General features: G+C 53.8%; 6 protein-coding genes across 6 annotated transcripts in view; 2 read left to right on the top strand and 4 right to left on the bottom strand.

Annotated features, from left to right (window-relative positions):
* Positions 1-6,627, bottom strand: part of PTSG_06200 (polymerase) — a gene marked incomplete at its 5' end in the record, with an annotated part of 10,297 nt that extends 3,670 nt beyond the window's left edge. The window contains 21 exons of the mRNA XM_004993033.1: positions 1-139; positions 379-542; positions 757-805; positions 1,088-1,253; positions 1,487-1,784; positions 1,973-2,053; positions 2,293-2,374; positions 2,550-2,630; positions 2,868-2,969; positions 3,253-3,315; positions 3,538-3,624; positions 3,838-3,900; positions 4,131-4,210; positions 4,415-4,448; positions 4,620-4,682; positions 4,904-4,963; positions 5,146-5,212; positions 5,366-5,503; positions 5,755-5,831; positions 5,998-6,215; positions 6,567-6,627. The exon at positions 1-139 is cut by the window's left edge and continues 130 nt beyond it. Of these exons, the coding sequence (XP_004993090.1) occupies positions 1-139; positions 379-542; positions 757-805; positions 1,088-1,253; positions 1,487-1,784; positions 1,973-2,053; positions 2,293-2,374; positions 2,550-2,630; positions 2,868-2,969; positions 3,253-3,315; positions 3,538-3,624; positions 3,838-3,900; positions 4,131-4,210; positions 4,415-4,448; positions 4,620-4,682; positions 4,904-4,963; positions 5,146-5,212; positions 5,366-5,503; positions 5,755-5,831; positions 5,998-6,215; positions 6,567-6,627 (2,173 nt within the window). The remainder of the gene's footprint in view (positions 140-378; positions 543-756; positions 806-1,087; positions 1,254-1,486; positions 1,785-1,972; positions 2,054-2,292; positions 2,375-2,549; positions 2,631-2,867; positions 2,970-3,252; positions 3,316-3,537; positions 3,625-3,837; positions 3,901-4,130; positions 4,211-4,414; positions 4,449-4,619; positions 4,683-4,903; positions 4,964-5,145; positions 5,213-5,365; positions 5,504-5,754; positions 5,832-5,997; positions 6,216-6,566) is intronic.
* Positions 6,628-6,640: 13 nt separating this feature from the next.
* PTSG_06199 (uncharacterized protein) lies at positions 6,641-10,455 on the top strand. The gene is made up of 12 exons (XM_004993032.1): positions 6,641-6,671; positions 6,880-6,993; positions 7,229-7,317; positions 7,501-7,553; positions 7,738-7,866; positions 8,166-8,299; positions 8,507-8,596; positions 8,795-8,884; positions 9,091-9,191; positions 9,418-9,453; positions 9,664-9,727; positions 9,958-10,455. Exons 2-12 carry the CDS (start codon positions 6,955-6,957, stop codon positions 10,132-10,134), a joined length of 1,002 nt encoding a protein of 333 aa, XP_004993089.1. The 5' UTR covers positions 6,641-6,671; positions 6,880-6,954; the 3' UTR covers positions 10,135-10,455.
* PTSG_06198 (uncharacterized protein) lies at positions 10,373-13,603 on the bottom strand. Its single transcript, XM_004993031.1, has 6 exons — positions 13,304-13,603; positions 13,005-13,148; positions 12,535-12,668; positions 12,143-12,277; positions 11,763-11,912; positions 10,373-11,469 (listed from the first exon to the last, which is right to left on the bottom strand). Exons 1-6 carry the CDS (start codon positions 13,437-13,439, stop codon positions 10,585-10,587), a joined length of 1,584 nt encoding a protein of 527 aa, XP_004993088.1. The 5' UTR covers positions 13,440-13,603; the 3' UTR covers positions 10,373-10,584.
* Positions 13,604-13,962: 359 nt separating this feature from the next.
* PTSG_06197 (uncharacterized protein) lies at positions 13,963-15,250 on the top strand. The gene has a single exon (XM_004993030.1). It carries the CDS (start codon positions 14,006-14,008, stop codon positions 15,038-15,040), a length of 1,035 nt encoding a protein of 344 aa, XP_004993087.1. The 5' UTR covers positions 13,963-14,005; the 3' UTR covers positions 15,041-15,250.
* Positions 15,224-19,392, bottom strand: PTSG_06195 (uncharacterized protein). Its single transcript, XM_004993029.1, has 6 exons — positions 19,127-19,392; positions 18,506-18,775; positions 18,284-18,373; positions 17,841-18,016; positions 17,494-17,568; positions 15,224-17,353 (listed from the first exon to the last, which is right to left on the bottom strand). The coding sequence occupies exons 1-6, from the start codon at positions 19,158-19,160 to the stop codon at positions 15,248-15,250; spliced, it is 2,751 nt and encodes a 916-aa protein (XP_004993086.1). The 5' UTR covers positions 19,161-19,392; the 3' UTR covers positions 15,224-15,247.
* Positions 19,393-20,402: 1,010 nt separating this feature from the next.
* The window catches only part of PTSG_12412 (uncharacterized protein), a gene marked incomplete at its 3' end in the record, with an annotated part of 8,563 nt that continues 6,465 nt past the window's right edge, over positions 20,403-22,500 (bottom strand). The window contains exons 7-8 of the mRNA XM_004993028.1: positions 21,711-22,134; positions 20,403-20,688 (exon numbers count right to left, since the gene is read on the bottom strand). Coding sequence (XP_004993085.1) covers positions 20,403-20,688; positions 21,711-22,134 — 710 coding nt within the window. The remainder of the gene's footprint in view (positions 20,689-21,710; positions 22,135-22,500) is intronic.

Below are 22,500 nucleotides of genomic sequence, written 5' to 3'. Positions count from 1 at the left end.
TCTTCAAGGCAAGCTGCCGTCCATTGAGAACAGACTTCCGAAACGGGTCTGTCTCCTTCTTCAGATCAGCCTTGGCGCGTTTGCGCGCAGACAACAGCGACTCCAGAATGAGAGGCAGCAGGCCTTTGCGCACTTTGTTCTGTTGCGGCACAGATGGACAGGAATGGAGGTTGGGGAGGGGTGTGTGCGTGTGCGTGTGCGTGTGCGTGTGCGTATGTGTATGTGAGTGTGTGTGTATGTGTGAGTGAGTGTATGTGTGAAACTCATGAATCAATGCTTGCAAGGAGTGTCTCTATATTATGCACACTAAACCTTCCCATTCTGCACCACAATTCACACACCTCCACCACCGGTTGTCCACTCCCCCGCACCCCTGACCTTGACAAAGTAATCGCCGTTTGGTGTCTTGATGTAGTCGTCCGGGTGGAGGTGGCTGCGTTCCTGCGGCGACAGCAGCGTCGTGTAGCACAGGTTGTGTGCCATCATGATGGACGGATACAGCGAGCTGAAATCAAGCGTCGCAATCGGCGTGTCATAGTACCCTGTGCAGCAACGCGACACGAGGTGGTGAACGAGTGGTGGTAATGTGTGGTGAAAGTGAGTGAAAGTGATGATTGTGCAAGAGAACAAGAGATGACGGTCGCGAGTCAATCGTGCACAACACCATCAGCAATTGAAGAATGAATGCATGCATCGCGCACACGGCATGGCATGTCTGTGTGCATTGCTGCGCAACTGAGTGTATGGCCAACCAACCTCTCTTGGGCTGGATAACGGTGGCGCCTTCGTACTGCTCATCCGAGCCCTGCAGTTCGGCGTTGGTGCATGGGGTGGAGACGAAGAGACACAACAACACACACACACACACAATCAGAGATGAATAACTGAAGGCAGTGAAAGACGGGTGTTGATAAGAACTGCACCCAACTCCAAACACACACACACATACAGACACACATAAAACACACACACAACCCCCCTTTCACACACACACACACACACACACACACACACACACACACACAAACACACAACCCCCCCCCCCCCCACACACACACAACACATCCACACAACACAAACAGCGCACCTGGCGTTCGTGGACGGGGATGACGAGGTCGTGCTGGCCCGCGTGGCGCATGAGCTGCGAGATGACCTTGATCTGCTGCCCGCGGCTCAGGAGATAGCTCAGCGGCACGCCCGTCACACGCGCCATCTCCATGTAGTTCACCACGCACATCAGCTTCGACAGCAGCCTGTTTGTGCGTGTGTGTGTGTGTACGTGTGTGAGGGGGAGGACGGAGGGAGATGAAACAGGGTGATGGCCGCAACAACAGTTCTTCTTACACACACACACACATACCCACGTACACACCCACGTACACACCCACACCAACACACCCAAACCCACACCCACACCCACACCCACACACACACACACACACACACACACACAGACACACACACCAACATACACACACCCGCACACCTGAGGGGGAGGTATGCGTCCTTCATACAGTAGACAGCAAGGCGACGGCGCGTCTCGTCATTGCCATTCTGCAGATCCGTGATAATCGAGTGGTGCACGTCCTCCTTCTGCTCGCTGAGAAAGTGGGCGGAGACGCTGTTCAGCGTGTACGACCGCAGCTTGTAGTCGCGCTGAAGAATCTGCAAAACGTCGAGCGGGACACGCCCCTCCATGGACGTCACTTTGCTCTCGCGCGTGCCGTACGCTTTGGACGAAAACTTTGTTTCGGAGAGCTTCGACTGCACATTACGCAACCGGCCTAGGGAACATCGAGTGCGGTGGGTATGTGGGTGTGGGTGTGTCAGAGGTGCGGGCAGAAGGGAGGGGCAAGAGAGCATACGTGTGTTTTGAGTGTGTGTTTGCAGGCGCAAATGTAACGAAGCAAGAGACAGCATGGTGCATGTCACAACATGAGAGAGACAACACGAGCACCGCACGAATAGGTACCCAGATAGGGGAATTTCCTCGCCCCGAGGTGCTTCGCACGGTTCATCAGAAAGGGCAGGTCAAAGTTGGTGATGTTGTATCCTGCAAATGGCAGTCATGGCGATGGTTGCGGTGGTGGCAGATGGGGTTGAAAGAGAGTGTGTGGGCGCGCGCGTTTGTGTGTGTGTGTGTGTGTGTGTGTGTGTGTGTGTGTGTGTGTGTGTGTGTGTGTGTGTGTGTATGTATGTGCGGGGTGTTGGAGAACGCAAAGAACACTCGCAATCATCAATGAATCAATTGCCAATGCAGTGCACATCACCATGCATGAGACGGCGCCCCACCTGTGACAATGTCCGGATCGCACTCGCGGACAAAAGCGGACCAGGATTCCAGCAGCTCAATCTCCGTCTTGCAAGCAATCACCTGATACGTGACGTGTGTGTGTGTGTGTGCACGTGTGTGTGTGCACGTGTGTGTGTGTGTGTGGACGTAAGAAGAATAAAGCCCAGAGCCAGAGCCAGAGCCAGAGCCAGAGCCAGAGCAAGGCGAGAGCACGAGCGCTGCTGCACCAAAAGCACAGTGCATCCCGCCCTCTCACCTTTGAGCCGACAATGGGGGCACAAGTGCCGAGCGTGAATACGTTCCGCACAAACGGCTTCGATTCGCCTTCAACTTGCACCTGACAGAGCACAACAAACAGGTCGATGGTGGTGGTGGTGGATGGGAGGGGGGCGGAGTTCAGGTGAATTGAATGATAGGGAGGACAGCGGTGGGGAGGCAAGTGGAGAGATGCAAAACATTGCAACATTCAACACAGACAGACAGACAAGACAGACAGACAGACAGACAGACAGACAGACAGACAGACAGACAGACAGACACACGCACACAAGTTGAACACAACACATTCATGCACCATGTTTGCAATCTGGATGACGGGGTCCTTGTCTGGCTCGGGGAACACGCCCTTGCGGCCCGCGCACTCAATGTCAAACGACAAAATCCGAAGCGGCGCAATCTGCGCAGAGGCGGGAGAGAGAATGGAGGGTGTGTGTGTGTTTGTAAGTGTGTGTGTTGCATGCGTGACGTGTGGTTGTACGTGTGTTTGTACGTGTACGTGGGTGGGAATGTGATGAGAACAGTGCAGTAAGAGCGGTAAGTCCACACACATCAATCACAATTGCCATTACAATCATCTTTGTTGTCGTTGCTCAATGTCATCCCCATCCCCACCAGCACCATCACCACCACCATCACCATCACCATCACCATCATCATCATCATCATCATCATCATCGCACCTGCTGCCACTCGTCCTCCGCCGGGTGCGAAATGAACGCATCAAACGCGACATCAAGCTCATACTGCAGCGCACACAAACGGGCGAACACATGTGTATAAGTGCGGAGTGGGTGTTGGTTCAGTTTGTGTGGGCCAAAATGTGTGTGGTTGGATGCAAGTGCAAACAATGCTTGGGTGAGCGACAGGAACGTGGAAGGCGACGCGGTGATAAAGCACACACATACGCACAGACACACATACACACATACGCACAAATACACACACACACACACAGACATACGCACCTGCGCAAGTGAGACTGGCTTTGGCGTGGAGGAGAAGGAGCGGAATTTGTATTTGCCGGCAGGAACTTCCACCCAGTTGCACCCAACCTGGATTGCGTCATGTATGCGATTTGTGGGTTGTTCGGTGAACATTTGTGTGTGTGTGTGTGTGTTTGTGTTTGCGTGTGTGTGTGTGTGTTTGCGTGTGTGTGTGTTTGCACATGTGTGTGTTTGTGCAAATTGTAGTTTGACATGCGCTTAAATCGCTGTGCGCATGTACACACAAAGTATCCACACCACCATGCACGTGTGCGCTCGTACCAGCTGCGTCTCCACCATGAAGCGAAGGTTGAGTTCAAGATTGCTCTCGTACACCTCATACGACTGATGAAGCAATGGTGGCGATGGTGGCGATGGTGGGTCATGTGAGCGACGTGGTATCAGGGATCAGAGACCGGTGAGCAGCACACACGGACAGCGAAAGGGACATCAGCAGCATCAGCAGGAGCGACCGCAGCCGTACTTCCACCACACACACACACACACACACACACACACACACACACACCACAGACACACACACACACACACATGAGACAAGGGCAGTGACGCACTAGGGTGCCGAGCTTTGAGAGGGTGATGGTGCCTTGCTCAAGAGCGCGGCGGGCAGGGTTGATGAACTTGTGCTGCACAACTGATGATGGCGATGGTGGGGGGGGGGGGTGCACGTGTGGAATGTGAGCATGAATGAGGTGAGCGAGAAGGAATATCAGAGCCCTTGACACAAAGGCACGGGTGGAGATGCGTGGCAAAAAGAGAAATGAAAGCAATCATGTGGCAAGTTGCAAAGGTTGACGTGGACACAAAGCAGCTGTCGACAAGCGAGTAACCGCCTTACGATAAATCTTGAGGAAGGGCCGTTTGCCCGTTGCCTGCAAGCATTTGCACACACACGGTACGAATGTTGACCTGCCATGAGTACCCAGCCACAATAGCAACAGCATAGCATGCGCACGAAGACGAAGCAAACACACGCACGCACGCACGCACACACTCACACACGCACACACACACAGTCTGCACACATTTCTGTGCACACGTACGTGGAAGCCGTAGATGCTCTCCTTGCTGACAATTTCCACCATCATCACGACCTCAGGCACGTCCTGTCAATGGGTATGAGTGTGAGTGAATGACAGTGTACATGTGCACATGTGTGTGTAATGTGTGTGCATGAGTGTATGTGTATGAGCATGGGTGTTGCTAGTGGGGCTTCGACAGGAAGCAACAATAGCGAAATCATAGCAGCAGCACCAGCAGCAACAACAGCAACAACAGCAGCAGCAGCAGCAGCAACAACAGCAGCAACAACAGCACGGCCGCGAACCTTTGCGCTGGACGTGGTTTCCTTGATCTGCTTGTCGAGTGCCATCTTGAACTCGCCAAGCTGCCAGCCACCACACGTGTGCACACACAATCGAATCAGATGACGTAAAAAGAAACGCAGACAGGAGGAGAGGGAGAGAAATTGCGAGAGATGTATGCAAGAGAGCAGGAGAGAGCAGGAGAGGGAGAGATGCGAGAGGAACAACGCCAAAGCTCATCACACACACATGTGCACATGCACACCATGGACGGGGTGAAGTTGGCAGGCGCTGGTGTGTAGATGAAGGGGCAGAACCCGTGCACGTGCATCCTGTTGCACGGTGGAGAACGAAGCGAGGCAATATCAAGGAAGGACAAGAAGTGAGGTCTCAAACACACACACACACACATACACACACAAACACGCAAACATACAAACACACAAAAAACACACACAGACACACAATGTAGTTTTTCAACGCACAGAACGCTGTTGCCGCCCTTGGTGACGCCAAAGAGCCGGAAAATCTGCACGTTCCCGCGCTGCGGACCGGGCATGCCGGGCAGCGGCACGTCCAGGTACGAGTCGAGATCCAGCTGCTGGAACACAAACGCCTCTTTGCTGTCGAGGAGAAATCATGTCGCATCAAAGGAACGTGGTGTATGAGGGCTTGTGACTGAGCTACAAGCTAATTCCTTGTCAACAGGCAGGCAGGTTGTTTGACACTGACACTGACACAGTCACTCACACACACACTCACTCATTCGCACACACTCACACGCACACACACACACACACGCACACACGCGCGCGCACACTAACACACGCACACACACACACACACACTCACACACACATCCACTCACACTCACCTGGAATCCATGGGTTTGGCAGGTGGGCGCGCCACGTCAGAGATGCGCTCGCCGTTTGTGCCCATGTCGCCCAGCTCCTGTGAGCGTAAACCGAGCCCATGCAAACAAATCAGCGTTGACACACAGCTTGCCAATGATGCGTGTGTGTGTGTGTGTGTGTTCGTGTGCGAGATTGAAGGGCAGTCGCCATCGTGTTGGCACTTGAGTGTGGATATGGTCTCGCAGCAGCAATGGCAGGCTTACATCGACAAACGCCGAGTCCTGGCTTTCAGGGTTGCTGTTCTTGCCACCAGCCTTCCATTTCTTCGACCCAGACGCAGAGCGCTCCACACGACGCTTGGCGCCGTTGTCGCCATCGCTCAGTGATCTTGGCACGGTGGGCATCGCGGCGGTTCCTTTCGCTGGCTGCTGCTGCTGCTGATTATCCTGCTGCTGTTGATGATGCTGCTTGGAATCATCAACTGTCGACCACCACACGCAAAAGAAACGCACAGCAACGACAGTGAGCGCAGTTGACAGAGCAATGACAAACACGAGCACAATCATCTTGCTCCAGCAGCGCCACCACAACAAGTGAACAACAACAACAACAACAACAACAACAACAACAACAACAACAACAACAACAACAACAACAACAACAACAACAACAACAACAACAACAACAACAACAACAACAACAACAACAACAACAACAACAACAACAACAACAACAACAACAACAACAACAACAACAACAACAACAACAACAACAGCCATGTCACCCTCACCACTACACCACCATGCATGCATCACCGTATCCGTGCACGGACGTGTTTGCTGTTGTTGTTTTCGCGCGTCTTTGCTCTTTGGCGCGAACGAAAAGTCGTGCATGACATTCACCAATCGCCAACAACCACGATTTCTTCAGCGGAGCGGTGAGTCAGCAAAGCACAGCAAGCAGTGGTGGGAGCGCTGTGAGTGAGCGAGAGCGAGTGGAAGCTATGGTGAGCTGCGCTTCGGGTGGCTTCCTCCTTCATGTGTTTGTGTGTTTGTGTGTTTGTGTGTTGGTGTGTGTGTGTGTGTTGCATTCTGTTCATTTTGCTCATGTGTTTTGCGCGTGTGTTCCGCTATTGTGACACGCAGAAGAAGACGAACGAGAAGCAACGCCAAACAACACCATCTAGCAAGCGAGCCAAGGCGAAGAACAGCCAACCGACGATGGACAAGATCGCTTCCCGCTTTGCCCGTGCCAAGCAGGTGCTGTTCTATGGTTGTGGTTGCGGATGTGTGTAGGTGTGTGTTGGTGTGCGTCGGTGTGCGTTGGTGTGCGAATCTAGCGACCTGCTCATGCACGCTTGGCACTCGCACACGCTTGGCACTCATACACGCTTAGCACTCACACACTTGTCACTCATGCACGCTTGTCACTCACGTACGTTTGTCACTCATGCATGCACGCTTGGTACGTCGGGTGTTGCACACATGCGTGCAGTACACGGGCGAGAAGTTTGGCCGGGCCGAGAAGACGGAGTACGATGAGGATTTCACGGCCCTCGCCAACAAGACAGACGCCATGAAGACGTGAGTGCCTCGTATGTGCGGTCTGTGCGTTGCTGCTCGCTGAGAATGTGTGCAGGTGACTCTGTGTGCGTACATGTGTGTGTGTGCTTGCACATGAATGGCTGCGTTGTCTCGTGTGCGCAGCTTACACCGCCTCACCCTTCTCCCTGACCCTCTGTCATCATGTGTTTTGACCTGTAACAGGCAAACGGAGAAGATGCTGAAGGCGACGTCTGCATACCTCCAACCAAACCCAAGTGAGCAACTTTGACTCAGCCTTACTGTGCCGTTGCTCTTTCTCGTCACACTTGCGCTACCACACACACACACACACACACACACACGTGTACATGCATGTGTACATGCACATGTGCATACACCCATTGCACACACACACACACACACACACACACACACACACACACATTCACGCGTGGGCAGGCCGACGGTTTGAGGCGAGCGTGTATGCGCGACTGAAGCGGCCGTCACGTGCGCACATCAACGAGCTGGAAGCACTCGGCAACAGTTTCCTCGAGGCGGCCGATGCCGTGGGCACCGACACCCAATACGGTGCGCATATGTGGACAAGTGAACGGGAGGAGGGAGTGGTGTGTATGTGTGTGTGTATGTGTGTGTGTGTGAGTGTGTGTATGTGTGTGTGTGAGTGAGTGAGTGAGTGTGTGTGTGTGTGTGTGTGTGTGTGTGTGCGTGTGTGTGTGTGTGTGTTTGCGTGTGTGTGTGTGTGTGTGATGTGGAAGGAGGGGGCGTGGAGTCGAGTGATGGTTTGGAAGGTGGCATGGTCACCTCTCACACCACTCTGCAAACACTCTCACAAGCGACACACACTCACACACCACAACACAACACAGGTGCGGCGCTGCAGCGTGCAGGCGAGGCGGAGGTTTCCGTGGGCGCCCGGTTCACGGAGTTGACACGAGATGTGCAGTCGCAATTTGTTGAGCCGCTCAAGCAGTTTGTCCAGTCAGACCTCAAGCGTGCAGCGGTGCGTGGACACAGAGAGAAGAGGAAGGGGAAAGGCACAACACGCATGTACGTGGTGTGCGTGTGTGCATGTGTATGTGCGTGTGTGCGTGTGTGGATAATTGCGAGGTTAATTGTTCCTTGTTTCCATTCCACACTACGCTCGGTTTTGCACCCATCCCCACACCACCACCATCACCACCACCACCACCACCACCACCAATGTCAGGCCGAGCGCCGGGCGCTGAATTCGCTGCGTCTTGATCTCGATGCCGCCAAGTCGCGTGTCAAGAAGGCGTCTCCAGAGAAACAGCAGCAGGTGCTGTGTGTGTGTGTGTGTTTGAATGTGTCTGTGTGTGCGCGTTTGTGTCTGTGTGTGTATGCTTGTGTGTAACGTTGTGTTTGCACACGGTGCACAGCGACTGAGCAACTCCCCGAAGCAACCACACTCACGCCATCATCCTCCGTTCATCGTCACCGCCACCACCACCATCATCATCATTACCATCGTCATCAGGCGGAGGCTGAGCTGATGACGAAGCAGACCGTCTTTGACGACAAATACGAAAGCGTCAAACTCATCCTCGAAAACACCGACAAGAAAAACGTGCGGTGGTTTTGTGTGTGTGTGTGCGTGCGTGTGCGTGTGTGCGTGTGTGCGTGCGTACGTGCGTACGTGCGTTTCTTGAATCATGAGCTTCCGTGTTGCATTGCGCACTGCCTCACTCTTCTTGTGCAGGCTCACCATTTACTCCACACCACACACACACACACACATATACACATATCACCACGTGGGCTACGTTGCGTCAGGAGGAGCACGCGAGCCGGCTGCTGTCGCTGATCAAATCGCAGCAGCGCTACTTTGAGGAGGCCGCCAAAGAGCTGGCGGACCTCGCATCCGCTTTCGAGCAGTGAGTTGCACGCGCGTGGTGACAATGATAGTGCTAGTGGTGGTGGTGGTGATAGTGGTGGTAGTGGTGGTGCGTCGTAGTGGTGGTGATGGTAGTCGTCGTAGTGGTGGTGCGTTGTCGCGAACATTGGAGCATTTGCAGGCTGGAACAAGTGCAATTTCGAGATACGCCTCATCACTGTTGTGCATCTCACTCACGCGTGCACGTGTGTGAATGCGAAACACAGGGACATGGGCATTGCACAGGCAACGCCACCAAGCACGTAAGATGAACGGTCTTTGGCGTGGAATGTGATCGTGCACATGAGTGCATGTACATGTGTGCGTGTACAAGTGTGTGTACATGTGTGCGTGTGTGAACCCATGGACACCCTCACTTCATGCACGCGCGTGCAAATCCATGTGCATGTGCATGTGCATGTGCATGTGCGAACAATGAACGTGTGTGTGTGTGTGCATGCACATGTGCACAGGAGCGCTGATCCAAACATGGCGCCACTGGACGACACGTCGCTCGACAGCGAACCGCCGGTGGGGGTACGGTGACGTGGCAGGGGGGGAAGGTGATGCTGATGATGCTGTTCTCCGTTTTCACACATACACACACATACACACGCACACGCACACATTCACACGCACATTCACGCACGTACATTCACGCACGCACGTACATTCACGCACGCACATTCACACATGCACGCACATACACGCACGTACATTCACGCACGCACATTCACACATGCACATTCACGCACGCACATACCCAGATGACTGCCAAAGCGCTGGCGAACCGAAATGCGGAGAGCGAGGAGGAGTTGACCATCACCGCAGATGAAGTGCTGCTCGTGTTTCCAAACGACGCCTCCGTCCCGGAGGACTGGATCATGGCCGAGCGCGGCGGCAAACGGGGACGTGTGCCCAAGGACTGCCTCGAACTCAACTAAACGCACCCACACGCCACGCCTGACGTTCTTCTTTCAACACGGCGGATAACACTCTGTGTGTGTGTGTGCGTGTGCGTGTGTGTGTGTGTGTGTTCCTGAATGCCTGTGAAGCCCGTGTGTGTGTTGATTGACATGGGTGCGTGTGTGTGTGTGTGTGATTATGTGCGTGCGTGCGTGCGTGCGTGCGTGTGCGTGTGTGTTCCTGAATGCCTGTGTTGAAGCTCGTGTGTGTGTTGATTGACATGGTTGCTTCTCAGGCGCCATGCGTTTCCTTTACTCGATGCTGTGGTTTCGTTATGAAATGAAGCAATTCACACAGCACATACTGCATTCAGAAGTGGCAATGCATGGTCACGCATACGAAGACTCACAACAGTGTTGGAGAGACATCAATTACACACACACGCACACAGCCCCTCACACAAGACAAAACACACAGGCGCTGTTGCGTCAGTAGAACGCGGCAACACCGAGCGCGGTGAAGATGAGCAGTGAGCCAATGGCAACCGTGTACTGCAGGAGAATGCCCCGTGACATGCGCTCAGCAGATGCGCGTGCACCCTCCCGCTGACACACCACCACAAGAAGATTCGCAGTTGGCGTGATGCTCTGAATGCACAGCACGAGTTGAACAAGTGCGGCGTTGGCGCCACTGCCAAACACGTGTGGCCCAAGCCAGATGATGAGTCCAAGCTTGGAGCCGGGTAAGACAAGCATGGACGTCACAACAAACAGCACCAGGTTGCGGGCACCCCAGCTCGCTGCGGATTGGTGGTCCTTCTCTTGCTTCTGTTCTGGTGTTGTTGTGGCGTTGCTCGTGGCTGGGACAAGCAGCTTCAGTGCGGTTGCTGATGGTGGAACAGTAGCAGAACTTGTCGCACGAGCGTCATCCTGGCCGTTGGCCCGTGCAAGGGCAAGAGAAAGGTGGTTCTCTTCGAGGACACGATCAACGTCGATCAGCAGCACGCCGTTGTCGTCATACGAAGCGGGAACCGTGTGCTGCTGCTGGTGAGACGATGGCTGGTCTGAACATTGACTTGGACCAGCGAGCACCGCGCCCACGCTGATGCTGTCACGTGAAGCCATCAGTTGCACACTGCTGTTCGTACTGGTGTCATCGGGACCAGCAACTTCAACATCCTCCAGCGACCTCTTGTCTGCGGGCCTAAACATTCGAAGCAGCTTTGCCGCGTGCTCCCTCAGGTCAAGGCTGGGGATGGACTTGCCGAGCGTCACAAACATGACTGTTGACATGACCCCGACTACAGCTGCGGCGTACGTCTTGGCTGCAGATGTCGAGAAGAGCAGAGGTGCCTTGCCGCCAAAGAACAAATCCTGAGTTGGGCAAGGCAGGGAGCAAACGGCAAACGCAAGGGCGAAGGATGGGTGGATACCGTCGTGAGATGTAATGTGTTCAGTGTGTTGCATACGCGTAGGACGATGGGTTGGTGGATCTCTCTGTGTGTGACTGACACAGTGACATGTCAGCAAAGCACAAGCACAAGCATGCAAACAGCGTGTGTCGTGATGGACGGGAAAAGTGTTCAATGATCAGATATACTTTCACGTTCAGATGTGTGTGTATGTGTGTGTGTGTGTAGGAGGTGCGTGTTCTAAACTACGAGTACCTGAAGCTCTGGCACAAGCCCAACAACGAGGCCTGACAACGATCCGATGAGCGGAGGATTGAAGAAGTTGTTGACAAGCTGCTTCAGTGATTGCCATATGGTGGACGAACCCTCGCCACCTTGGTTCGCTTCAAGCGCTTGAGTCTCAGGCTGCCGTCGTCAACAACAAGCAACAAGACAAGTTTCACTGCATCGTGAGTTTTCGCGCGTTTCAAGTCTGATCAAGAGGGCAATCGATTGCACCATAAATTGGCTCGTTGGAAGCAAGTGGGTTATGGTGCTGTGAGCGCGGGGTGTGTAGGCCTGTGCAAGCCGGCAGAGCTTCGTGGAAACCGAACTTAGCCCGCTGATGTCACCAGCATTTCCCACTTGGCACTTACACTCAGGTGCTTGATAGTTTCAAGGCCGACTGTCCAGAAGTACAGGTACCAGCCCACGACAGACACGAAGACAAAGGCGGCCGATCGCTCTGAACAGGAGTCCTCCCCAGCGAGCTGTGACTGCTGGCAGAGAACCTGGTAGAACAGACCATCAACAAGCACGCACAGGCGACACACATCCACGCAAGGAAGCAAGCCATCTGGTCAGCGCATGTGCAAGCAATCGGCTGATCAATGCACTTCACGCACACACTCCTTCACGTCATCCTGTCACAGTGACGCGCTTTCTTCCCGCCCAACTCATGGACAAGGCACGCAAACGCAGCAACAATGCCAGGAGAAGGAAGGAGGCACTTTCACAGCTTGCTATGTAGGCGATGTGACTCACTGACCTCGAGCATGACCAGGGGCACCGCAATCATGTTGGGGTGTGAGCAAGCGAGAATGAACTCTTGCCGGAACTGCTTTGGAACAAGAAACACGCGGCACACAAGCCAGGCCACCAACGTGCCCAGCAGACACTGAGCTGAGCATCGTTCAAACACATTGCAAGTAACAGAGTAACCGGTGGCGTGCGTGAGTGATCGCAATAGATACGCGGGAGTGTTGCGCTGTGGCGTGTGCTCACTACCACAACTACGTTTCACAAGACTGCTCGTGCGTCGCGTGCAGGTGTCGTGATGACCAACACGGAACAGGGCCGGCGGTGGTATTGGGGCCGGTTTCCCACACATTCCAAGCACCATGCATGACGCAGTACAATTCAATGTCGCATATCCACGTCACACAATGCACTGCATACCACATACCGCCACAATGAGCACATCACAAAAGCACATCGCAGGCCCCCCTTTCTTCTAACCTGGTGCGTAGAGCACCATCGGCCACACTTCTTTCATGGTATCAATGGACAGGCGGCTTCCAAGCCGGGTGAATGCCAAGCATGGGATATACACGGTCGTCGCCACTTTTGCAATCTGACGAATGGATGACTGTTGCAGCATGCCTACACCGAACAGAAAGCAAAGGCATCGTGACAAACTTGGGGCAAAACGAAACGCGCCAGGCGCGTGCTTCACAATCGGTCCCACAACCTGCTGAACGACTACCAGACATAGCCAAATTCGTTGCAGCGCGATGGCGGGAGACCAAACCACCGACCTGATAGACGAACATCGCCAGATGGGTGCTTTGGATAGTGTGCCACGAAGACGCCCACGAGACTGAGCATCAGCACAGAGCCCACGGTGGATGCTGCCACAGCCACGACATCGCCTGATATGTCGAGGCCGCCCATGTCGTCGGTGTGTTGGGTTGTGTTGTGAGTTTATTTGGTGTGGTGTGGTTGTTGTGTTGTGTTGTGTTAGTTGTGTTGTGTTGTGTTGCGTTGTGGTGTTTGTTCTGGTGTGTTTGTTCTGGTGCGTTGTCACGTGTTGTGTTGCACCTGCCCTGTGGTGTGGTGTGGGGGAATCAATGGTTATGTTGTGTTGTGCGGTTTACTCATCACGGGTGTGGTTATGTACTTGCCGATGACGTCATTACCGGCACGCCCACATACCTCCTCCTACCGACTTCATGAAGTTGAACTACTTTCACAAAGCATCAAACGCCCACCAAGCGCCAAGCAGCAAGCGCCAAGCACCTAGCACCTAGCACCATCATTTGACCAAGACGGGTGTGGTTATGTACTTGCCGATGACGTCATTACCGGCACGCCCACATACCTCCTCACAAAGCATCAAACGCCCACCAAGCGCCAAGCGCCAAGCACCAAGCGCCAAGCGCCAAGCACCTAGCACCTAGCACCATCATTTGACCAAGCACCACTTCACCAAGCACCAAAAGCACCAAACACGAAGCACCATGGCCAGCCAAGACGACGTGCAGCCCGTGTTCCTGATTGGATGCCAGCGGAGCGGTTCCAACCTCCTTCAGCTTCTGCTGTCTTTGCACGATAAGGTCGCAGCACCCCATCCTCCCAAGTACCTCGACGAGGTTCTCCCGCGCGTTGTTGACGAGTCTCGCCTCCAAGATGACGCCACCTTTGAGGCATTTGTCTCACTCTCCCGCAACATCGTGCGCGCCAATCCTGTGCCCTGGGAGAGCATGGATGGGGTGAGCACGCAGGAGGTTCTCGAGGCATGCGCTGAACGCAGCGTGATGGGTGTCTTCGATGCCCTCATGAACACCAACGCCATTCAAGGCGGCTGCACCAAGTGGATCTGCAAGGCCATGAACTACTCCAAGCACGCCGACAAGCTTGTCGACTACTACGGAAGCCGTGTCAAGTTCATCTACCTCTACCGCGACCCTCGTGAGGTGGCCCTGTCCTTCACCAAGGCTATCGATGGTGAGAAGCACGTGTACGCCATCGCCAAGAAATGGGCCAAGCTGCAGGACCACGTGCAACACGTGCTGCAGACCTACCCCAAACAAGTCATCAAGGTTTCGTACGAGGAGCTGACAGCAGACCCAGACTCAACGCTGCAGCGCCTCTGCACCTTCCTCGGCTTCAAGTTCAACCCAACCTACCGCCAGGACTTTGCGCAGAGCGAGGAGGGGCGCAAGCGGGCCGCAGCGTCCGAGATGTGGCGCAACCTGGCACAGGGTGAAATCTTGGCAACGAACACCGAGAAGTACAAGAAGCAGCTCACGGAGGACCAGATCAAGATTGTGGAGCGAGTGACCAAGGAGCACCTGCTCGGCCTCGGCTATTCCTTGATGTTTCCAGCCAGCGTGGATACGCCCTTCTCCACCGAGGAAGTCGGCGCGTACGAGGAGGAGAATGCCGCACTGAAGGAGTCGGTCCTGGCCAAGAGCGACCCAGAAGACGTGCGTCGTCGCCAAGCTCTCAAGAGCCTCTACGAGAGCATCCCGGCCACCCTTGGCATGCAGTGATCTCCTGTTTTGGGGTTGTCTGTCTTTCTACATGTATGTGTGTGTGTGTGTGTGTATGCGCGCGTGCACCTTGAGTGGGCCATGCAAGCATGCACGGATCACGAATCCCTGCGACTTGCATTAATGTCGAAAAACTGTCGAGTAAATTCTAGATTTGTTGCATTCCACATGAAGTCAGTCAGGTCTTATTACAAATTGTGTATTCGATCACCGCGTGACCAGGAAGCATGCGAGCGTGGCCATGGGTACCCAGACACCAAACACGAGCGGGTGGAGCCACACGCAAACAGCATGCAACGCCCGCGCATGTGCGAATATCATCCCCACCTCCACGGGTGACCACGCAGTAAGCGCCGCGATCACACTCACCGGGTGCACAGAACACACCACAAACCGCGCTGCCCACAACCGCATCCTGGCCTTACAGTTCCCCCATGCCCACCACCCACGCCTCTCACTGCTGGCGCTGCTGGCGCTGCTGGCGATGGCACTGTGTCTGTCATCACGCCAATGGCAACGGTTGCTGCTCTCGGTCTGACTGCGCATTGTGCACGACAGCGATGCCAGCATGAGAGGCCAGCAGCCGAGCGACAAGATGGCGATGAAGATGCCAAGGTTCAAAACCATCACCGTTGCACACAGCATCCCGCCAACCAGCAGCAGCACAACTGGCAACGCAGCCCACACCTCCTCCTCCTCCTCATCGCTTCGAGCCGTGGCAGGGGCAGGGGCAGGCTCACCACTGGGACCAGTGACGGTTGTGTTCTCCTTGTCACCAACGTGCCCTCCAAGCTCATCTCCACCATCTCCAGCATCATCTGCTTCACCTTCACAATGATCATCATCTCCACCACCGCCTCTGTCGTCATCGCCGTCACCAGCGACATCCAGCAGCACGTTGGCCGTGGCTCTGGCTGCCGCAACGCCAGCAAGACACGCGAGGGTGCATGCGATTGCATACACAACGGGTACCAGCGCAGCTGTCGATGTGTCAGCGGGGAGCGGCGCCGTGGTGCGCGCAACAAACGCCGACACTGCCTGATCTACTGCTGGCGGTGATGATGGCGATGATGGCGATGATGGTGGTGACGATGATGAGACCGGAGCGGGGTTGCTGCCGACGTGGAAGGTGATTCCCATATTGACGAGTGCGCGGGCGGTTGCGAGCACGACGTCATCAAACGACAGCAACGGAGACGCAGCCGACACTGATGACGCCGACTGCGTTGCGTCTGCATTCGCTGTGTTGAGCGTGGGCGAGTCTGCTCCAAACAGCGACGTGTGTGCATCTGTCGGCGCGCGCTGCAGCAGCTGCTGCTGCTGCTGCTGCTGCTGCTGCTGAAGCACGAGTGCCAGCGGCAGTGCGAATCCTGCAACGGACAACAGGACCGCCTGTCCAATTGCCACTGTCCGTGACCTGATCGACCAAGGCAGATGGTTGAGACGCAGCCCAGCAACGCAGGTGCCCGGAGTATCATCAGTAGCAGCGGTAGCTGCCTGTGCAGGGGTATTGCTGTGAAGTACAGATGCTGGCGCAGCACCCATATCCCCCTCCTCATCATCGTTCAGCGACGATGATGAAAGGGAAGATGAAGATGATGATGACGATGATGATGATGACAGCGACGACGACGATGATGATGACCACGACGCAAGCGTTCCTTTCTCATCCAAACCCTCACTGTCTCTTTCCTCCGCTACCACTTCCTCCTCACTGCTGCCATCATCATCACCACCGCCAACATCAACATCATCACGAGCAGCATGAGCATCTTGTGCTTGCTCTCCTTCTCTTCGGGCGCGGTTCCTCCGCACCGCAACTGCGGATGTGTCCCGCGTTTCGCTGCCATCATCACCACCACTAGCATCACCATCACCACCACGATCCACACTCGCTCTGCCATCACCATTATCGTCAAAATCATCATCAAGAACATCATCAACATCAGCACGATCGTTGTCGTTGTTGCCCTTCACTGTCAAGTCACCACCGAGCTTCAGCCACGCCACCATCACCCGCACCACCACTGCCACCAACGCAGCCATCCAGCCGGGAAGGTACCGGCCTATGGACACAAACCGCTGACGCGCGAGCAGAAAGTAGTAGGTGAAGGACAGGTTAAACCGCTGGCCCATGTTGTTCATGGAGCGCAAGGCGCCCTCCAGCAGGCCCAGGTACTGCTGCAGGTGGTACCGCCCCTTTCTCGATTGGGAATGCTCGGAAGGCGAGCGCATTGGTACAGTGCGGACCGTGAAAATTGGGATGTTCTCGTTCAGCAGCGCGGCATGGTATCCACTGGGCAGACACGTGGCCTGTGCGATCAAGGAATGGAGGCCGGGGGAGGGGGTTCAGAATGCGTGTGCGTGTTTTGTGTTTGCATGTGTGTGTGTGTGTGTGTTTGCATGTGTGTGTGTGTGTGTGTGTGTGTGTGTGTGTGTGTGTGTGTGGTCACCTGCTGCAAGAGCGATTTGCCGAGGACATCCAGCTGTGTTTCAAATACGGATGTCGAACGCGCAGATGTCTGCACCTGCTGGGTCGCATGTGCGTGCATAAAGGAATACACGTGAGATTGGATGTGTGAGCAAGACCATGGGTACAATGACGAAGCATATATGCATAGTTGAATTGGCACACGTGGCGGCACATTCTCGTATTCGCTCACACGTCCAAACAGACAGACAGACAGACAGACAGACAGACAGACAGACACACACACACAGACACACACACACACACACACACAGACACACAGACACACACACACACACACACACACACACACACACACACACACCCAACCTGATGCCCGACTGTGGTTGGCAGGCGGGACGCCATGAGGACGAGGACCAAGTCCATGTTGGGCATCTGACCATTGAATCCCATCAGGTCCAGATGGATGGCATCAAAGGTGGGCTGTGATGCAGCCACTGTCAGCCCGGACTCAAGCGCCGCTGGAACAGGGACGGGCAGCTTGCCTGTCACACATCCAAGTCACACAGATACAGCAAATAGTGTATCAGGATCAGCTTGTTGAAGCATTGAAGGGAAGAACAGTGGCGGTGACAATTTACACACACACACACACACACACACACACACACACACACACACACACACACACACACACACGACACACATATGCACACACACACACACGACACACACATGCATACGCCAAACACACACACACACACGCACGCACACGCACGCACGCACACGCACGCACGCACACATACACAAACCATTCAAGTGAGCCTGCGTCCAAGCGAGCGCCCCTGCGTGTCCCTGCGACGTGAACAACAGCACAACATCCTTGGCCCAGAAGGATTGGCCTAGCAAGGCGAAGTACCGGAACACAATCAATGATCAAAGCAAGTTGTCGTTTAGGGTGTTGACCAGCCAGTAGTGGCACACAGCCTCACAGGAGTATGACAGCACAGTGAAAGAAGTACGGTGGGATCTACCTGCGATGTGCTGGGCGAGAATTACGGCACTGGCAACGCCGTTGGCGTTGCCTGGCTCCAGAGGCGCGTGCAACACCATGCCCTCGGTGCCGTCACCCCGCGAAGACCGCACGATCGAGTACACGTTGGAACTATCTGACGTGAAGTTGTGCATGACAGGGCGCAGCCCCCGCTGCTGCAGCTCGTCCGCAATGGCATGTGTGTCGAGACCTGTGTGTGCAAGGGCATCCGCCAGCCCCATTGCTGCCAGTGCCATCTCCCGAGTAACAGCTTCGTAGTGTGGGAAGGAAGAGCGTGTGAAGCATGAAACGGGGAACGTGTGAGGTGTGAGGCGTGAGCTGGTTCAAGATACACAAGGTGCATGAGGTGCACAAGGCGCATCAAAAGGCGCGAGGTGCAAAATGTCATACAGCACACACACACAGACACAGACACACAGACAGACAGACACACACACACACAGACACAGACATACAGACAGACACACACACACAGACACAGACACACAGACACACAGACACAGACACACAGACACAGACACACAGACACAGACACACAGACACAGACACACAGACACAGACACACACACACACACACACACACACACACACACACACACACTTACTCGGGCCAGCGGCGCCCGTGATGAGCGCATTCTCTTGTTGGTGCACGGGCTCGTTCACATCGTCCAAGCACATGAGACCCAACGAGGCAATGCCAACGCAAGTCAGAAGCACCAGCACTGGCACCTCAAACCTGCTCACGGCAGCCACCAGCCGCCGCTGTCTTGCTTCCTCCGTCAGCAAACCCATCCTCAGCGACTGAATTCAGGCACAAAGGGGGAAAACTCGCTGAAATCTTACACTGCTCCCAGCGCTCAGAGATGGGGAAAGCAATTGCGGCAAAACAAGGGGCAGCGGTGTGCATGGGCGAATGGGTGTGAGAGCAGGCGCCTCATAGATAGAAAGAAAAGTGAATCAATAGATAGATAGAAACCAAGTGCCTCGGTGCGAGGCTCATGTGTAGTGCTGCGACTGTCGCTTAGACAGTGTGTGTGTGTGTGTGTGTGTGTGTGTGTATGTGCATATGTGTGTGTGTGTGTGTGTGTGTGTGTGCTGACGCACTCGCGCACCTCTGCTGTTGCGAGTGCCATGTCGATGTTGTTCTTGTACAGTTGCATCGACGCAAGCAAGACAGTAGAACAGCGGTGCATATATCCCAACCCCCCCCCCCTCAACCTCGCCCCGTCTGCAGCTCTCACTCGCCGACTCTGTCACTCTTCAGCTGTGTTGACAACACACTAACACAGAGCAAATAATGAAACATAGACCAGCCAAAGCAAAGAAAACATGGTCTCTCTCAACAGCAGGGGTAACGAACAGATCAGGCTGAACACAAGCAAAGGAAAGTCATCAGGAAAGTGTAACGAGTGTAGTGTGCTTGAAACCATCAAGTGACCAAGCTAACATGCGCTCAGGGCGCTGCCGTTGTCGTTGATGCCGTTGAAGGTGCGGGTGTGGTGAACTCCATGAAGGCTCCAGACCCACTACCACTCAGGTCGGCAGTCGAAGTTGTTGTTGTTGTTGTTGTTGTTGTTGTTGTTGTTGTTGTCGTCGTCGTCGTCATGGGCATGGTGAGCGAGCCACTTCCACCAGCGTCTGAGGACGTTGGAGCTGAAGCAGTGGTTGACGTAGACATTGTTGGTGAGAGAGTCAAAGAACCACTACCACTGCCAGGGGCTGTGGTGAGTGTGGCTGTGGTTGGCATGGTGCTCGTGCTTGTGACAACGACAGTCGTCGTCGTTGCTGTCATTGTTGTTGTTGTTGTTGTTGTTGTTGTTGTTGTTGTTGTTGTTGTTGTTGTTGTTGTTGTTGTTGTTGTTGTGATGACAAAGGAACTAGTTGTGGTGGTGGTGTCCACTGCCAAAGAGGTAGTGGTAGTGGTCGTGGTAGTAGCAGTAGCAGTTGTAGTAGAAGTTGTTGTAGAAGAGGAGGATGACGAGGATGTGGAGGATGACGAAGAAGACGACGTCGATGATGATGACAATGTAGTAGTAGTTGTAGTTGTAGTAGTTGTTGAAGAGGAGGACGTTGAGGATGACGAAGAAGACGAAGTTGATGACATCGTTGTAGTTGTCGTGGTTGTAGGTGTAGTTGTAGTTGTAGTCGTAGTGGTAGTTGTTGCTGTTGTAGTGGTAGTCGTAATTGTGGTTGTAGAAGTTGTTGTTGGTAGCGATATTGTCACCGTGCCACTGCCGACCTCCGTGGTCGACGTTGTTGTCGTGTCAACCTCTGTCATGGTGGTAGTAATGGTTGTGTCAGGAACAGAAGTGGTAGATGTCGTCGTCACTTCGAACATCTTCGTCGTCGTCGCTGTTGTCGTCGTTGTAGTTGTTGTCGTCGTTGTAGTTGTTGTAGTAGTAGTAGTAGTAGTAGTAGTAGTAGTAGTAGTAGTAGTAGTAGTAGTAGTAGTCGTAGTAGTAGTAGTAGTAGTAGTAGTAGTAGTAGTAGTTGTTGTTGTTGTTGTTGTTGTTGTTGTTGTTGTTGTTGTTGTTGTAGTTGTTGTAGTAGTAGTAGTAGTAGTAGTTGTAGTAGTAGTAGTTGTAGTTGTTGTTGTTGAAGAGGAGGAGGAGGATGACGAGGACGTGGAGGATGACGAAGAAGACGACGTCGATGATGATGACAAGGTTGTTGTTGTTGTTGTTGTTGTTGTTGTTGTTGTTGTAGTTGTTGTTGTTGTTGTAGATGTTGTTGTTGTAGATGTTGTTGTTGTTGTTGTTGTTGTAGATGTTGTTGTTGTAGATGTTGTTGTTGTTGTTGTTGTTGTTGTAGATGTTGTTGTTGTTGTTGTAGATGTTGTTGTTGTTGTTGTAGATGTTGTTGTTGTTGTTGTTGTTGTTGTTGTTGTTGTTGTAGATGTTGTTGTTGTTGTTGTTGTTGTTGTTGTTGTTGTTGTTGCAGAGGAAGAAGAAGAAGACGACGTCGATGACGATGACAACGTTGTTGTAGTGGTTGTGGTCGTCGTAAACTCAACCTTCTCACTCGTTGTTGTTGTTGTTGTCGTCGTCGTCGTGATGACATCACCCTCATGCATACACTCGCGACCAATTTCGCCGGTGCCCACGGGTACAACGCCGCGAACGTGATCACAATCGTCCAGACAACCGCCAGCGTGCAAGTACTTGCTTGACCCGCACAGCGTGCACTCCCCTGCATCACCCGATGGGAGCAGGTCGCACGATACGCAGAACGCCGTGCCGCAATCGCACGGCTCGCCGCTGTCAAGGGCAACACCGTTGATGCACATGGATAGATCCAGCATCATGGTGGACGTTGTTGTCGGCATTGCCGTGGTGGCCGTTGTCGTCGTCGCCGTGGCGGCGGTCGTCGTCGTTGTCGTGGTGGTGGTGGATTGAGTGTCCATTGTCTCATTGACGCAGCGGCTGCCAAAGAAGACGGCGTTCGATTCCACATAACCATCCTTGAACGTGCAGTTCGTGTGGCAGCGGCCATCCAGCAGGAACCGGAAGTTGGAGCAAAATGTGCACGTCGCTGCATCCGCCATCACATCCACATCGCAGGCGAAGCAGTCGTTCAGGTTGCATTCACAGGCCTCCCCTGTGACGTCGTCTTCCCCACCAACACACGACACAACAGGCACCGTTGTTGTTGTTGTTGTTGTTGTTGTTGTTGTTGTTGTTGTTGTTGTTGTTGTTGTTGTTGTTGTTGTTGTTGTTGTTGTTGTTGTTGTAGATGTTGTTGTAGTCGTAGTACTCGTGGTTGTCGTCGTAGTACTCGTCGTGGTACTCGTCGTGGTACTCGTTGTTGTTGTTGTTGTTGTTGTTGTTGTAGTAGATGTTGTAGATGTTGTTGTTGTTGTTGTTGTTGTAGATGTTGTTGTAGATGTTGTTGTTGTTGTTGTTGTTGTTGTTGTTGTTGTTGTTGTTGTTGTTGTTGTTGTACTCCTTGTTGCTGTTGTTGTTGTACTCCTTGTTG

This window comes from Salpingoeca rosetta, assembly GCF_000188695.1.
Source record: "Salpingoeca rosetta unplaced genomic scaffold supercont1.14, whole genome shotgun sequence".
In the NCBI taxonomy this organism is placed as follows: domain Eukaryota; class Choanoflagellata; order Craspedida; family Salpingoecidae; genus Salpingoeca; species Salpingoeca rosetta.
This window is presented reverse-complemented; position numbering and strand designations above follow the sequence as displayed.

Coding starts and splice junctions, on each gene's coding strand:
- PTSG_06199 (XM_004993032.1), top strand. CDS start 6,955: ATGGACAAGATCGCTTCCCGCTTTGCCCGTGCCAAGCAG. Junction 8,597..8,794: donor CTCCAGAGAAACAGCAGCAG/GTGCTGTGTGTG, acceptor CATCGTCATCAG/GCGGAGGCTGAGCTGATGAC. Junction 9,454..9,663: donor CAGGCAACGCCACCAAGCAC/GTAAGATGAACG, acceptor ACATGTGCACAG/GAGCGCTGATCCAAACATGG.
- PTSG_06198 (XM_004993031.1), bottom strand. CDS start 13,439: ATGGGCGGCCTCGACATATCAGGCGATGTCGTGGCTGTGGCAGCATCC. Junction 12,669..13,004: donor GATGGTGCTCTACGCACCAG/GTTAGAAGAAAG, acceptor AACGATGCTCAG/CTCAGTGTCTGCTGGGCACG. Junction 12,278..12,534: donor TGCCCCTGGTCATGCTCGAG/GTCAGTGAGTCA, acceptor CTGTTCTACCAG/GTTCTCTGCCAGCAGTCACA.
- PTSG_06197 (XM_004993030.1), top strand. CDS start 14,006: ATGGCCAGCCAAGACGACGTGCAGCCCGTGTTCCTGATTGGATGCCAG.
- PTSG_06195 (XM_004993029.1), bottom strand. CDS start 19,160: ATGCGCTCATCACGGGCGCCGCTGGCCCGAGTAA. Junction 18,776..19,126: donor GGCGCCGCTGGCCCGAGTAA/GTGTGTGTGTGT, acceptor CACACTACGAAG/CTGTTACTCGGGAGATGGCA. Junction 18,017..18,283: donor GACGCAGGCTCACTTGAATG/GTTTGTGTATGT, acceptor GATGTGTGACAG/GCAAGCTGCCCGTCCCTGTT.